This window comes from Erpetoichthys calabaricus, chromosome 1 (genome assembly GCF_900747795.2).
Source record: "Erpetoichthys calabaricus chromosome 1, fErpCal1.3, whole genome shotgun sequence".
NCBI classification, from domain to species: Eukaryota; Metazoa; Chordata; class Cladistia; order Polypteriformes; family Polypteridae; genus Erpetoichthys; species Erpetoichthys calabaricus.
This window is the reverse complement of record NC_041394.2, coordinates 344,510,199-344,526,483: the sequence shown is the minus strand read 5'-3', so window position 1 is coordinate 344,526,483 and position 16,285 is coordinate 344,510,199. Positions and strand designations below refer to the sequence as shown.

Sequence of the window (16,285 nt, the reverse complement as noted above, 5' to 3'; positions counted from 1 at the left end):
TTATATATCTATACTAATAAAAGGCAAAGCCCTCACTGACTGACTGACTGACTGACTGACTGACTGAGTCACTCACTCACTCACTCATCACTAATTCTCCAACTTCCCGTGTAGGTGGAAGGCTGAAATTTGGCAGGCTCATTCCTTACAGCTTACTTACAAAAGTTAGGCAGGTTTCATTTCGAAATTCAAAGCGTAACTGGAACCTCTTTTTTGACCATATACTATAATGGATGGGGGCGGAGTCGCGTATCGCGTCATCACGCCTCTTACGTAATCACGTGAAACACCTTGGGGCCGATCTGGAAGAAGGTAGTGCAGCGCCATGATTTAAACGATTCCATGTCTTGGTGGGTTTAATACTGTGTAAGCATACATATTAACACATGTGCAATTAAACGTGTGCATTTACGGGGTGATTGTTTCAGGCTTAAAAGCTAGCCTTTTATTAAAAAAGTAAATGCAAACTGTTTTCATTCTGAAGGGCACAAACCACATTGGATTATGCCTGAAATGTTCTGGATAGTTCAGTTGTTTGAAGTGATAAAGTTTATCAAAGTAGCATTTGAAATGTATATACATTACTAAGCTTATAAGTACTGCCTTACTTCTCTTTAAGAAAGGAAGATGTAATGATACTTGATTTAAAATATTCCATGTCTTGGTGGGTTTGCGTAGCTTATTGTCAATATCTTTACACCTGTTTTTAAGACTTATTGACTGAAACGGGCTTTCACGAAAAAAGTTAGGGCTTTGCTACAGGATACACCCTCCACAAGTTAAGGAAGTAAAAATAAAAGTATATATTTCTGTTTTATTTAAACCTTATAAGTTCGTATGCATAGCCCCATTTGGCTGTTTTAGTTTTTTTTTTTTCTTTCTTCAGTAATATTTAATCTCCTTAAAGAAAAACAACATATGCATTTTACTTTTTTTGTATCTCTTTAGTAATATTTTAGTGTAAAAGGATAACCAGTATTTAAACCTTTTATGTTACTTTATAAAGTTATTTTACACAATGTTGAAAAATTAATAAGAAAGCTACATATTTTGGCAGCTGCTGCTTTAATTTTCAATGAAATGAAAAAAGCTCTCCAAGAGAAAACCTCAATGAAGAAGAAACAGTTTGCACTATCTAAAAAGGAGAAACCCTCATTTATAAAGGTTTGCTGCAGATGACTTAGCTGAAAATAAATGAATAGTTCCTATGTGTATAATACATATTTATCTATTTGACTTATGCCTTTATTCCAGCAACTTGCAACATCTGAGGTACAATTTGTTACATTACTTTTGTTTTTTGCAGCACAGGCAGGTGAAGTGACTTCCTCAGGGTCACACAGTGGTGTCAGTACCAGGATTTGAACTGACAAGCTCCAGGTTTGCTGAAATATTACTGAAGAAAGAAAAAAAAAACGAAAACGGGCAAATAGGACTATGCATACAAATGTCCATCCATCCATTATCCAACCCGCTATATCCTAAATACAGGAGCCAATCCCTGCCAACACAGGGCACAAGGCAGGAAACAAACCCCGGGCAAGGTGCCAGCCCACCGCAGGGCGCACACACCCACACACACCCAAACACCAGGGACAATTTAGAATCCCCAATGCACCTAACCTGCATGTCTTTGGACTGTGGGAGGAAACCGGAGTACCCGGAGGAAACCCAGACAGACACGGGGAGAACATTCAAACTCCACGCAGGGAAGCGAACCCGGGTCTCCTAACTGGCACCTTTCACTGCGCCACCATGCCGCCCGCATACACACTTAAAAGGTTTAAATAAAACAGAAATATATACCTTTATTTTTACTTCCTTAACTTGTGGAGGGTGTATCCTGTAGCAAAGCCCTAAGTTTTTTCATGTAAGCCCCTTTCAGTCAATAAGCCTTAAAAACAGGTGTAAAGCTAAACTTGCAGCACCGCTATTCAATTACACTTGCCTAACGCCTCTCCTAAGGGGACATACTGTGGGATCTGGGCATCAGTCGAAGCACCAATCACAGGCCCGATTAGAAAGCGGGAAGCTGTGATTTGTCGTCTCCCTCCCATGTAACAATCACAGCCCGTGTTACAACGCACTATGTATGTATGTATATATGTATATATGTGTATGTATGTGTGTATATGTATGTGTATATATATGTTGATATGTGTATATATATGTGGATGTGTATATGTATATATATATGTATATATATGTATATGTAGATATGTGTATATATGTATATATATGTTTACATAACCTCTTTAACACACTACTTCTCTGCTGCGAAGCGCGGGCATTTTGCTATATATATATATATATATATATATATATATATATATATGTGAATGTATGTATGTATGTATATATATATATATATATGTGAATGTATGTATGTATGTATATATGTATGTCTATATTTATATATATATATATATATATATATATATATATATATATATATATATGTGTGCATATGTATATATATGTGTATATATATGTAGATATGTATATATTTATATGTATATATATGTATATGTATATATATGTTTACATAACCTCTTTAACACACTACTTCTCTGCTACGAAGCGCAGGTATTTTGCTAGTACAGTATAATGCCATGGGATACTTTGCAGAGTAACTTCTGAACATTTATTTACAAAACATCTACAACAACACCAACTATAAAAATTATTTAAAGCTTTTTGAATGAATGCAGACAGTCTTGATGGTTGTCATTCTTTAACCATTTTAACATTGCCATTTCTCTTTGTCTTGAGGGCAAGAGTGCAAAAGCTGACGACACTTAATGAGTTAGAGCAAGTGCAGGCATCAGAGAATAAAATCCCTCAATGTCAGAACCTTGGCAGACATTCTAAATTTAATTGAAGTGAGGAGCTAGTATTTGTTCTGTATCTGAAACAAGATATTACAATAAGGATGTAATTCTGTTTTTACTGGTCATACTGAGAGGTTTAAATGATTATGTCTGATGGCCAGCTATGACAGAAGACCTCATAGATTAAGGTCAAGCTTATGAAATTTGTAATGGGGCTAGGAACACCACCAGGACACAACTGACGTATTACAGCCTTCTCCCCCAGTAGACTTTTTGATCAGATAATGAGGTTTTATTTTTGATCTACCACCCTCTGAAGGTTGTACTGCAGTTCAGGTGATTGTGAAGACTGTTTTTTGCTTATTAAATATTTTTTAAATAAATCTCCCCTTTGCACAGCCTTTTGTAAAAGTATTCATTCCTTAAAGTTTTTTTAGACTTAATGAGTTTCTGAAGGTAGTGATTTCAGATCATAGTCTACAATTTGTTTCCCAGTTCTGGAAATGTTTTGCAAGGCAGAGGGAATTCAGATAAATCTTACTTCATGGTATCCACCTCAAAGCAATGGTCAAAATTGGGAAAGTCATTACATAAGTGAAACTTAAGAAAACCAAAGATAACTTGCAACTCTCAGTGAACTGTTGCTGGACCAAGCTCTGGATATCTGCAAAAAGACAATATTTAGTTAGGATCTTTGTTTATAGTTCAGTTTTGAACTTTGCTGCATTTTTTGATTACTGATTTTTAAGGTATCACAATAATTATGGGATGTGTTTTTACTCTAACACTGACCCGCACCTAACACAATTTACAGGTCCGGTGATAATACTCAGTGATGAACTGTTATTTTTACTTGAAACCATTTTTAAAGTCAGATCTCCCTACAACTGCACTGAAATGTTTCATTTGTGTGTGTGCAACAGCATGTTTACCCCATCTACTGAGATATTATTCCTGTGACTATTGCTATGTGTTTATAAGTTTAAATGTAGAACATTTATAACAAGACCATCTTCCCCCATGCTCTCGTGTAAATTGATATATACATTGTGACCGCTGCTGCAGGGAGATGTGGCCACCCTTCAGAAATCCTCTCTTAAGCAGTTTTTCAATGGGAAATAAACACACTCTTCAGCTCTTCTTTGCGGGAGCAGCTACTGGCAAGCTGGCATGGCGCAACATGCTCCTCGTGCGGGACTTCGAACAATTAAAAGACCGAGCTGCGGCCATCCTGTGTCTTACTCTCCTGTCTGTCTTCCCCAGACTCCCTCTATTCCGGCTGCTGCTTCCTAGCCAATGTACCCCCTTGATGAAGAAGTCTTTGTGTTCTTTTGAGCAAGAGTTGTGGCCGATGCGTCAAGTTTGACAGCTTCTGAAAGAGACTTGTGTTTGTATCTGCCTGAACAGCACTAATGTTTCTACTCCTTGGAAAGCCTTCTGTACTCTGCTGAGCAACTTTGTGACCCAGAGCTTGACAACATATATACATAAATAACTGAGTCCAATTGTGAAATTATCTTAGCCACTGCCTACCCATTCAGCTCCTTTAATTTTCTATCATGACCCGTCCACTTCAATGTAACATCTTTCTTATGTCCACAGTTTTTGACCATCTAGAAATCAGTTGAGCTTCTGTGAAGATGACACTGGGTTCCACTCTGATCAAATATTCAATCATCTTGGCATCCTGAAATGGCTTTCTACAGCTCTAAGTCCAAAGAGAAGTCTGGACAGGCATACTTTAAGATAGGAAGACAAAAAGAAGAAGTTGCCAGTCTGTCCGGTAAGAACAATTCAGACATATTATTTAGTAAATAAGGAAGGGTCTAACAAAACCAGGGTTTATAAATATTTAGTCACTTTAATATCCTAATAAAAATAAGAATCTAAAGATATGTGAATAAGTAAACAGATTTACAGAAGTTATTTTTCACCTTGTTATATGTGCATTAATTAAAAAAGGTACATGGAGCCAGAGCCAAAAACATGAGATGTCATTTGTAGGCAGGGAGCAGAAAACATTCCCATAATCAACAAATACAAAACTAACAATAAGAATTGACACTTTTTTTCACAAATCTGCAGCCAGGAAGGGAACGACGCTGACCTTTATATCATCATGGTAATGATGTTTCACGTTGCACATTTACCTTCATCAAGTCAAGCAATTGCATATCAACCATTCACAAAACTATCCCAAAATGACAGTTCTCATAATGAAAATAAAATAGTACCACAGGATAATGTGAATCATATTTAACAATGTAAAACACACCTAGAAACAAAAAGTAAATATAACTAATAGATTCCTTAGAATCTCAGAAAATATACTCAAATAGTTTTTAAAGGGTGGGGAAAAGATGGAAAATTAAAATTATAATCCAGATTATGACATTAGTCTAGATTCGAGTTTCAGGGTCTTTGGAGATGTGGGCCTTTTTTGAAGTCTCTGGCCTAACATTCACAACATGGGCACCACAATCTTGTTCCTGTGGTCAATCACTAATCACTTGAATGTTGAGCCTGTAGATTGAGTATCCATCCATAAGAGGCACATGTGTGTGGAATCATTTAGCGTGGAAAAATCATTAAACTGCATAAGCTGGACAGAAGGAAATCTTGAAGTAACAGAAAGAAAGACAACACAATTGAGAATCTCCTTCTGTTGTAGTTTCTATCTGACTTTACATCTGTAAAGTGATATTGGAGTTCATTTCACTTGTGTATCATGGACTGTAGAAGGATATTTTGTGAAGTACTATATCTATATAATGTTTATGTACTTGCATTGTCATGCTAGCATGGTCTCTGTGTGAGGTTTTCTCATTCTTCCAATGTTTAAGTTTGACTCTATCCAGATACTCCAATTTTTATGAATCCGAGTTTTGTTGTCACAAAATTCTGGTCATTTTATTTCTGGATTATTTTGACTGTTTCTGATGGATTACACATTTTTTTTATGATGGTGATGTCACTGGTTTTTGAAGTACATCTCTTGCTGGTCATGTCATCGGGTTCTGTTATTCTTAACTATAGAGAAGCAGCAGCACAAAATAGCAAAAAGGGCTAGCAGGCTTCTAAATACCACCAGACAGACGAGGACCATAAAGAGTCTGACCCTAAATTAGGCCTTACCTCAGACACCCAGGCATCATACTCAAAAGATCTGAACATGCCCAAAAAGGGTCATAGGCTGTTAAAATTTGAAAATACATTAAATACACAATAATGTCCTTCAATGGAGAGGGAAACCATAAACCGTTGGTTTAAAAGGGCAATACTAAAACAATGTTCTTTAAATTCAAAGGATTTACTAAATAATCAAAAAGGAAAAAAAAAAAAAACAACGAAAATTAAACAAAAGGGTTAGTGTAAAAGGCATAACCTAGCCCCTGGGGTAGCACAAGCCAGTGTGGTCATAGTGGCTGTCCCAAACCCAGATAAACTGGAAAGGATTGTGTTAGGAAGGGAATCTGGCATAAAACCCTTGCCAAATCAAACATGCAGATGAGAAAGAAAGTATTTCTTTGCCTTTTAATCGCTTTTGTTTTGATTGGAGCTACTGTATCAAAAGCATCTTTCAAAGTCTCATTATAATGTATTAGATTATCCTAATTTTTTTTTAAGAATTATATTTGTGGTTTTCAAAATTTCTACTGATTCTGATGCAGATTCATTAATTAGATATGGCACTGTCCTTGTTTTAATGTGAATTTATCACTAAGGGCTGAATCATCCATCCATCCCGCTATAGCCTAATGACAGGGTCACTGGGGTCTGCTGGCTCCAATCCCAGCCAACACAGGGCGCATGGCAGGAAACAAACCCCGGGCAGGGCACCAGCCCACCGCAGGACACACACACACACACCAAGCACACACTAGGAACAATTTAGGATCGCCAATTAACCTAACCTGCATGTCTTTGGACTCTGGGAGGAAACCAGAGCGCCCGGAGGAAACCCACGCAGACACGGGGAGAACATGCAAACTCCACGCAGGGAGGACCTGGGAAGCGAACCCGGGTCTCCTAACTGCGAGGCAGCAGAGCTACCCACTGTGCCACCGTGCCACCCAGGGCTGAATAAAGTCAAACATAATTAATTAGTGATCAGAAACAACTTTATATAATGGTATACTATAGAAATTTTGACTTTCAGCTTCATAAGTAATAATTAGAAGTAATACGTGTTTATGAGTGTGAGTCGGGCAATTTACAATCTGGCAAAACCCTAATGAATTTAACAAATAAGTAAAGCATTTGCTGAATCTGTCAGCTTCCACATCAATATGTATATTAAAATCCCCCATCAACACTAAGTGATAATCATTTATGGCTAAATTGGCTAAAAGGCTGTCAAATTCAGTCGTGAACATTGAATATGGCACTGGTGGTCTATAGACTAGCACTACAATTGTGTAGAATCTGTTTTAATATCTTATATTAGCACCTCAAAGAATTTAAATTCACCTAAAAGTTTAGAGGTAGTTTGCAGTTTGTCACTAGAATTATTCCAGGTTCAACTTCTTGACCTCTCAATATTTTTTGATTTATGAAGGAATGTGTATCCTTTTGGTGATGCATCAGTTAAGGGAATAGTGTCTAATTTACTAAGCCAGGTTTAAGTGAGAAAACATGAATCAGATTTTATACTTAATATATTATTAACCAAGGCAGCTTTTTTTCTAATTGAGCAAATGTTTAGTAGACAGCATTTTAAATTTCCAAGATGTTTCTGAAGTGGTGTTATGATTATTGTTTTAATTTGAATTAAATTACTAATGTAGGTATCAATAGTGGATGATCTGATTTTCATTCTTGGTTTAATTATGCTCTTTATTCCTTGGTTATCAGGTGATTTGGATTTTGTTTCAATACTAAATCTGTAAGATGCATCACAGCAGGGATTTTGGGTAAGAGCTACAGGATAGCAACAAGTGGGATAAACAACAGCCTGAAATCTAACCCTTATAGTTGGTTTCCAGTGCAATTTGGAAGCACACCGGAGCAGATTCTATTCGGCAACATACGTTCATTAAACACCACAACTGGCTATAGTTGTGTCTCAGTGCAATTTGCCAGCATGCTGGGGCCGAGTATATTCAGGGACGTACATTCATTGAATGCCACAACTGGCTATAGTCGCTTCCCACAGCAATTTGCCAGCATGCCAGAGCTGATCAGTCAGTGCCGTATATTCGTTGAGCAGCCAGCTCATGACTACTGCCTGCCCCGGCAGAACTGCAGCACCACTGTCCCTGGGACTCAGCCGCTGCACTAGACTAGCCTTCAAGCATCAGTGCTTACCTCTGTGTGCTTGCATGCAGCCTGTTCAAGCGCAGTTGGCTTGGTGATTTACTGAATTTCATCAATGGCATTAGTTACACCTTGTACATAACAATTGATTGCTGCAGTAGTTTTTAAAAAAGTTTTTACAGTTCATTGGCAGTATGTAAAATGATCAGGGTTGCAGTAATTGTAATGCTCTTTGCATGAATAAAAATGTGTTCCTTTAAAATTTCACATTTTCTTTTGAATTGTGACATTTACTTAGAAAGTGCAGCAAAAAAATATTTGGTGTCCAGGGATGCATTAACCCCCAAGTATGTGGCGGTTGAAGGGTTAAGGTCACAAGACTTCATCCTGGATGGTGATCTGAACAGTCAGCCAGCCAGTTTTCCGATCATATTTTGAGATGAAACAAAAGATTCACTCCAGTTAGGATGAAGACCATCTGACTTGAAAAATCCAGATCTCTCCCAAACATCATTTAAATTGTTCACAAAGGCAATGCTTTTATTTGCACAACTGGTTTCTAACCAGCAGTGAAAGGACTGCATTCTGTTATAAATCATATTCCCCCTATATGATCTTGGTAAGGAGCCAGATGCAATTTAATTCTGACATTTTTGTTTAGCTTTGGTGCATAATGATATGAAGTTCCTCTTTAATTCTTCAGATTGATGCAAATAAATATCATTAGTGCTGACGTGAAACAGGAAGGTATACATTTTATTGTTGGCCAGAAGGTCCAATTTTGCCTCTATGTCAGATACCTTTGCCCCTGGGAAGCATTTAAATTTAACTGCTAGAGTAACGTAGTTCTTGAGATTTAGATGATGAATGTGTTCCTCCTCAAGGTGTACCAACAGTACTGTAGCTAGTTGACTACCCTAGCTTGACCACAGATAGTTGAGCAGAGCGACACTGGGATATCATCCAGATTTTCCCTGGGAACTGTTTGTGCTTTCTGACATGTGTTTGCTCCTGACAGTAGGGTGGGGGCATGGGACACGGTAAAAAAAAAAAAAAAAAAACACCTCCAGGGGGCTGCAGAAAGAAAAAACAAAATCTGCAGGGTTTCCAAGGCCACGAGACCAGCCAGCCCCCAGTAGGCATTCTACATAACATAAATGATCTCAATCAGTCCTCATGGTTTTCAATCTTCATGTGGAAGAGTTAGACGATGATGGTCATGTGGACCTCTGACCTTCAATCCATCAATGTAGGGACTGCCTGGTACCCTGATCATGTGGTAGTGGTGCAGATCGCCATCACAAGAAACTGGGAAAAGAACAGCAGAGAAAATAGGAGTGAGTACCAGCCATGATAAAAACAATAATTCAATGCATATACAGAATATCTGGGTTACACTAAAAGGTAGTTTTGAGAAAGCCATGTTACAGCAGAGTGTTGAATCAGATGGAGCTGTGATATCAGATTAGAAGTGGCACCTGCCATTAGAAAGTTACAATAATCAATGCAGGATCTGATAAAATCATGGACAAGTATCTCAACATTAGAAAAGCAGAGGAATGAATGAACATGGATTATGTTATGGAGGTGAAAGTAGAAAAGTTTCTTAATGTGGTTTATGTGGGTGGAATAAGAGAGGGAGGAATCAAAAATGACACCAAGATTCCTTGCATTGCAAGGTCTGATGAGCTCACTGTCATGATTGACTGAGAGCTCATATTCTTAAGTTCACTTTAATGTTAATTTGCAGGAGTTCAGTTTTGTTACATTTTAATTTTAAAGAGTTCTGTTCCATCCAGGTTTTAATTTCACTGAGGCAAGTTGTGAGCTGACAAAGCTCTGGCGAAGTTTTACTTTTAACATTGAAAGAGAGTTGAGAATTATCTGCATAGAAATGATAACGCAGTCCGCAGCTATGAATGTTCTGGCCAAGGGGAAGCATACAGATACAGAAAAGCTGAGGGCCAAGGACAGAACCCTGAGCAACTCCTTGTGTGACTGGCACTGAACTGCACCTGCTGTGGCAAAGACTAACAAATTCTTGCCTATCAGTCAGATAGGACTTACACAAAACATTGGAAGTTAGTGGCAGAGATAATCTGCATATTCTCCATTCTGGACAGTAGAATGCCACTCTGACGGTGTCAAATGCTGCACTAAGATTTAACAAAATTAATATACTGGTTTGTCTAGAGTCTGCTGCCATAAGCAAATCATTTCAGTGCTGCACTCTGAAACCAAACTGAAAGGATTCCGTTAAATTATTAGAATTGAAGTAATTGGTGAGTTGGGAGAAAGACTAGGTTGATTCAGGACTTAGAGGTATGAGCTATGAGCAGAGATTTAAGCAATTGAACCTGCTCACCTTAAGCAAATGCATATTAGGAGGAGACATGACCAAAGTGTTTAAAGTTTTGAAGGAAATTACTGTAGTCCAGTGGATCAAGATTGTGGCTTTAAAATGTACTCAACAAGAGTACAGGGACACAGCTGGATACTTGTTATGGGTAAAGTTTGCACAGAAATTAAGACATTTTACTTTACAGAGAACCACAGATATATGGAATACGTTACCAGGTAGTGTGGGAGACAGTAGGACTTCACAGATCTTCAGAACTTACTTGGTGTACAGTAATCTCTCGCTACTTCGCGGTTCACTTTTCGCGGATTCACGACTTCGCGGGTTTTTAAATACAAATGATTGCTCGCCTATCGCGGAAGTTATGTTCCAGACCCATCAGCAACAGGAGAAAATCCGCGATATAGAAAGACCATATAAATAAACATTTTTATAGTTTAAGCCTTAAAATACCCATCCCACATGCTTTAAACACATGTAAACTTATAAAACACACTTTGTTAACACATATGATATGTGGATGTCGGGCTAAGGATATGAGTAACATCTCACTATTATAAAACATTTTAACTTCACGCAAGACAAGACAGTGAGACAGGAAAATTGGTAATGTACAGGCTTTTAAATTATTGACAGGCAGAGCGACAAGCGGCACAAAGCCAGCACAAAGTCCAATTCTCCTTAGTGTTCATTCAGCTCCCCACCCCCTTGACAATGCGAAGTGGCAGGAGCGTACTGCGCCTTCGGGGAGGGGGGTTTGAGCGAACGTGCGTTCACCCTCACACACCCCCACTCCTCCTCCTCCTTCCGAACGCGCAGAGCGACAAGCAGGCATTTTGGCAGAAGCAGCACAAAGTCCATTTCTGCTCAGCGTGAGTTCAGCTGCCCCCATTCACAAAGCGAGTGCAGACACATCGACGTCTGATCACTGCGTGCAGTGTTGGTCTGCGGTGTTTAAGAATGTAGAAAGTGTTTAAGAGCATAGGGAGTGTTTATAAGAGTGTGGGAAAGGTTAACAAGAGAGTGAGAAAGGTTTATAAGAGTGTGGGAAGGGTTTATAAAGCCTTAAAATATGTATAAATAATAAAATAAATATAGGTCGCTCTGGAACGTAACCCCCGCGATAGGTGAGGGATTACTGTATATATAAGAATATTAGGCCTGTAAATCATAGTCTTGTATAATGTTTAACAACTCATTTTCAACTGCATCATGATTTGATTAAATTAATGGAAGTTTACCAGGTCAGATTATCTCAGGGCACAACGTGAGCTACCACAGCTATGCTGATGACACACAGCTGTATTTATCAATAGCACCTGATGACCCTGATTCTCTTGATTCACTAACACAATGTCTGACTTGTATCTCAGAATGTATCACATTGCATCCGGCGCCGCCGTGAGTGGCAGCCTTTTCAGCAGCTCCGTGTATGACTGTATATGTATGTGTACTTTTCTACTTTTATTTTTCTATTTTTATTTATTGATCACTCCTACCACTTTATTTTATGTGGATTCCTTCCCTGGACACACTTACTTTTACAACGTGGGCATGGATTTTAACACGCCGAGACTCGCCTATTCAAGTACTCAACTTCGGGCGCTGAGAACAAATGCCAGTGCCGGTGTGGTTCCATATTTACCCGACGAGGTAAGAAGGCGATATCGTGGCAGCAGAGCCGGCACTAAGCTAAAAAAGAAGCGGCTTGCGAGAAAGTGGCGTTTCAAGCCTTCGGTGCCTTCTGTGATTCTGGGGAATGTAAACTCAATCTCAAATAAGATCGACGAACTGGCTGCGCTGGTGAAAAATGTAAGGACCTACAGAGAATGCAGTTTGTTGTGTTTCTGCGAAACGTGGCTAAATAACACCATCCCAGATGCCAACGTGGAGCTACCCGGGTTTAGCACAGTTAGAGCGGACAGAGATGCAAGTACCTGTGGTAAGCACAAAGGAGGAGGACTCGCTCTCTATGTTAATACACGGTGGTGTCACTCTGGACATGTTAACGTCAAAATCTCCACTTGCTGCAGGGATATCGAACTGTTGGCCGTAAGTTTACGTCCCTACTATTTGCCCAGAGAGTTTGGACATGTCATTGTTGTTATTGTATACATTCCTCCTCGGGCAGACGTGGAGTCAGCGAGTGACATCATCCATTCCGCTGTTGCTAAGTTACAAACGCAGCACCCTGAGGCGCTTGTGCTAATCGCTGGAGACTTTAACCATGTGACGCTGGACAAAACATTGCCTGCATTCTCCCAGTATGTGGACTGTAACACCCGGGGAAATAAGACTATTGATTTACTGTATGCAAACGTTAAAGACGCATACAGCGCCACCCCGCTGCCTGCGCTTGGGAAAGGAGATCATAACCTGGTTCAGCTTCAGCCTCACTATAAACCAAAAGTTAGAGTCCTACCTGTAACCACACGATCATTCAGGAAGTGGACCCCGGAGGCTGAGAATACTCTGAGAGAACTTTTTGGAACTACAGACTGGGATATCCTGCAGGGATCTCATAATGAGAACATTGAGGAAGTTGTTGACTGCACTACTGACTACATCAACTTCTGTATGGACATTGTAGTTCCAGTAAGAACAGTACGCTGCTATGCTAACAACAAGCCATGGATTACAAGTGACATCAAGGGCCTTTTGAACCAGAAGAAAAGGGCTTTTAAAGACGGTGATCAGCATGAGCTCAAGCGCGTGCAGAAGGAACTCCGAGTCCAACTCAGGGTGGCGAAGGAGCAGTACAGGAGAAAGCTGGAGCAGAAGTTGCAGAATAACAGCATGAAGGAAGTGTGGGATGGGATGAAGATCATCACTGGCTGCAGCTCGAAGCGGGGTACCACCATTGAGAGAGACGTGAAGAGAGCAAACCAAATGAACAACTTTTTTAACAGGTTTGACCACCCTAACCCACTCTCACTCTCACCTCGGAGTACTGCACCCTCCACACATCCTTCTGCTGATACCAGCATAGGAAAAACATCCCCACCCATAATAACAACAGCGCAAGTGAGCAGAGAGCTGAGGAGACTTCGTGCCAGCAAAGCAGCGGGTCCAGATGGAGTATCGCCACGACTGCTGAAGGTCTGTGCATCGGAGCTGGGGGGTCCTCTACAGCGCATCTTCAACCTGAGCCTGGAACAGGGGAGAGTCCCGAGGCTTTGGAAAACATCTTGTATCACCCCAGTCCCAAAGGTATCACGTCCTAGTGAGCTGAATGACTTTCGGCCTGTTGCTCTGACATCACATGTGATGAAGACCATGGAGAGGCTGCTGCTTCACCACCTTAGGCCACAGGTTCAACACGCCCTTGACCCTCTGCAGTTTGCATATCAGGAGAAGGTGGGAGCGGAAGATGCCATCATCTATATGCTACACCGATCCCTCTCTCACTTGGACAGAGGCAGTGGTGCTGTAAGAATTATGTTTCTAGACTTCTCTAGCGCCTTCAACACAATCCAACCTCTGCTCCTTAGGGACAAGCTGACAGAGATGGGATTAGATTCATACCTAGTGGCATGGATCGTGGACTATCTTAAAGACAGACCTCAGTATGTGCGTCTTGGGAACTGCACGTCTGACATTGTGGTCAGCAACACAGGAGCGCCACAAGGGACTGTACTTTCTCCGGTCCTGTTCAGCCTATATACATCGGACTTCCAATACAACTCGGAGTCCTGCCATGTGCAAAAGTTCGCTGATGACACTGCTATCGTGGGCTGTATCAGGAATGGGCTGGAGGAGGAGTATAGGGACCTAATCAATGACTTTGTTAAATGGTCCGACTCAAACCACCTACACCTGAACACCAGCAAAACCAAGGAGCTGGTGGTGGATTTTAGGAGGCCCAGACCCCTCATAGACCCAGTGATCATCAAAGGTGACTGTGTGCAGATGGTGCAGACCTATAAATATCTGGGAGTGCAGCTGGATGATAAATTAGACTGGACTGCCAATACTGATGCTCTGTGCAAGAAAGGACAAAGCCGGTTATACTACCTTAGAAGGCTGGCTTCCTTCAACATCTGCAATAAGATGCTGCAGATGTTCTATCAAACAGTTGTGGCGAGCGCCCTCTTCTACGCAGTGGTGTGCTGGGGAGGCAGCATTAAGAGGAAAGACGCCTCACGCCTGGACAAACTGGTGAGGAAGGCAGGCTCTATTGTTGGCATGGAGCTGGACAGTTTAACATCTGTGGCAGAGCGAAGGGCGCTCAGCAGGCTCCTATCAATTATGGAGAATCCACTGCATCCATTAAATAATGTCATCTCCAGACAGAAGAGCAGCTTCAGCGACAGACTGCTGTCACTGTCCTGCTCCACAGACAGATTGAGGAGATCGTTCCTCCCCCAAACTATGCGACTCTTTAATTCCACCAGGGGGGGTAAACGTTAATATTTAACATTATACATAGTTATTGTCTGTTTTTTTCACCTGTATTATTATCATTCTTTAATTTAATATTATTTATTGTATCAGTATGCTGCTGCTGAAGAATGTGAATTTCCCATTGGGATTAATAAAGTATCTATCTATCTATCTATCTATCTATCTATCTCTAGTAACTTCTCAAGTTAAATAAAGAGAAAACTGAAATCTTAGTGATTGGCAATAATGGATACAATGAAGCTATTAGAAATAAACTGGATACATTAGGATTAAAAGTCAAGACGGAGGTAAAAAGCTTAGGGGTAACTGTTGACGGTAATCTAAATTTTAAATCGCATATTAAACAGATCACTAGGACAGCATTTTTTCACTTAAGAAACATAGCAAAAGTTAGACCTCTTATATCATTGAAAGATGCTGAGAAATTAGTTCACGCGTTTGTTTTCAGTCGACTAGATTACTGTAACGTACTCCTCTCAGGACTACCCAAAAAAGACATAAATCGTTTGCAATGAGTGCAGAATGCAGCTGCTAGAATCCTAACCAGGAAAAGAAAATCTGAGCACATCTCTCCAGTTTTGATGTCACTACACTGGTTACCTGTGTCATTCAGGATTAACTTTAAAATTCTGCTTATGGTTTATAAAGCCTTAAATAATCTCGCCCCATCTTATATATCGGAATGTCTGACATCTTATATTCCAAATCGTAACCTCAGATCCTCAAATGAGTGTCTCCTTAGAATTCCAAGAACAAAACTTAAAAGAAGTGGTGAGGCGGCCTTCTGCTGTTATGCACCTAAAATCTGGAATAGCTTGCCAATAGGAATTCGCCAGGCTAATACAGTGGAGCATTTTAAAAAACTGCTGAAAACACATTACTTTAACATGGCCTTCTCATAACTTCACTGTAATTTAAATCCTGATACTCTGTATATCCAACTCATTATAATAACTATATATGGTGGCTCTAAAATCTGTACTAACCCCTACTCACTCTTCTGTTTCCTTTTATGGTGTCCTTTTGGTCTACTCAAAGCACCGTGATGTTCCAACAATGATGGACGGATTAAAAGACAGAAGTCTGTATGACCATCAACAACAAGTGACTCCGTGAGAACCCTAACTACAAAGAGGACTATTTCATTTATGTTATGTAGAATGCCCAGAGGGGACTGGGTGGTCTCGTGGCCTGGAACACCTGAAGATTTTATTTTTTCTCCAGCTGTCTGGAGTTTTTTTTTTGTTTTTTCTGTCCATCCTGGCCACTGGACCTTACTCCTTTTCTATGTTAACTAATGTTGTCTTATTTTAATTTCTTATTTTGTCTTTTATTTTTCTTTTCTTCATTACGTAACTCACTTTGAGCTACTTTTTGTATGAAAATGTGCTATATACTGTAAATAAATGTTGTTGTTGTTGTACTAGATTCTCTC

The 16,285-nt window shown here is 39.9% G+C and overlaps 1 protein-coding gene across 1 annotated transcript in view; it reads left to right on the top strand.

Annotated features, from left to right (window-relative positions):
- LOC114668303 (NACHT, LRR and PYD domains-containing protein 12-like) overlaps nt 1-16,285 on the top strand; it is a 45,213-nt gene that overhangs the window by 7,067 nt on the left and 21,861 nt on the right. Inside the window, exon 2 of the mRNA XM_028823980.2 lies at nt 4,434-4,614. Coding sequence (XP_028679813.2) covers nt 4,524-4,614 — 91 coding nt within the window. The 5' untranslated portion in view covers nt 4,434-4,523. The remainder of the gene's footprint in view (nt 1-4,433; nt 4,615-16,285) is intronic.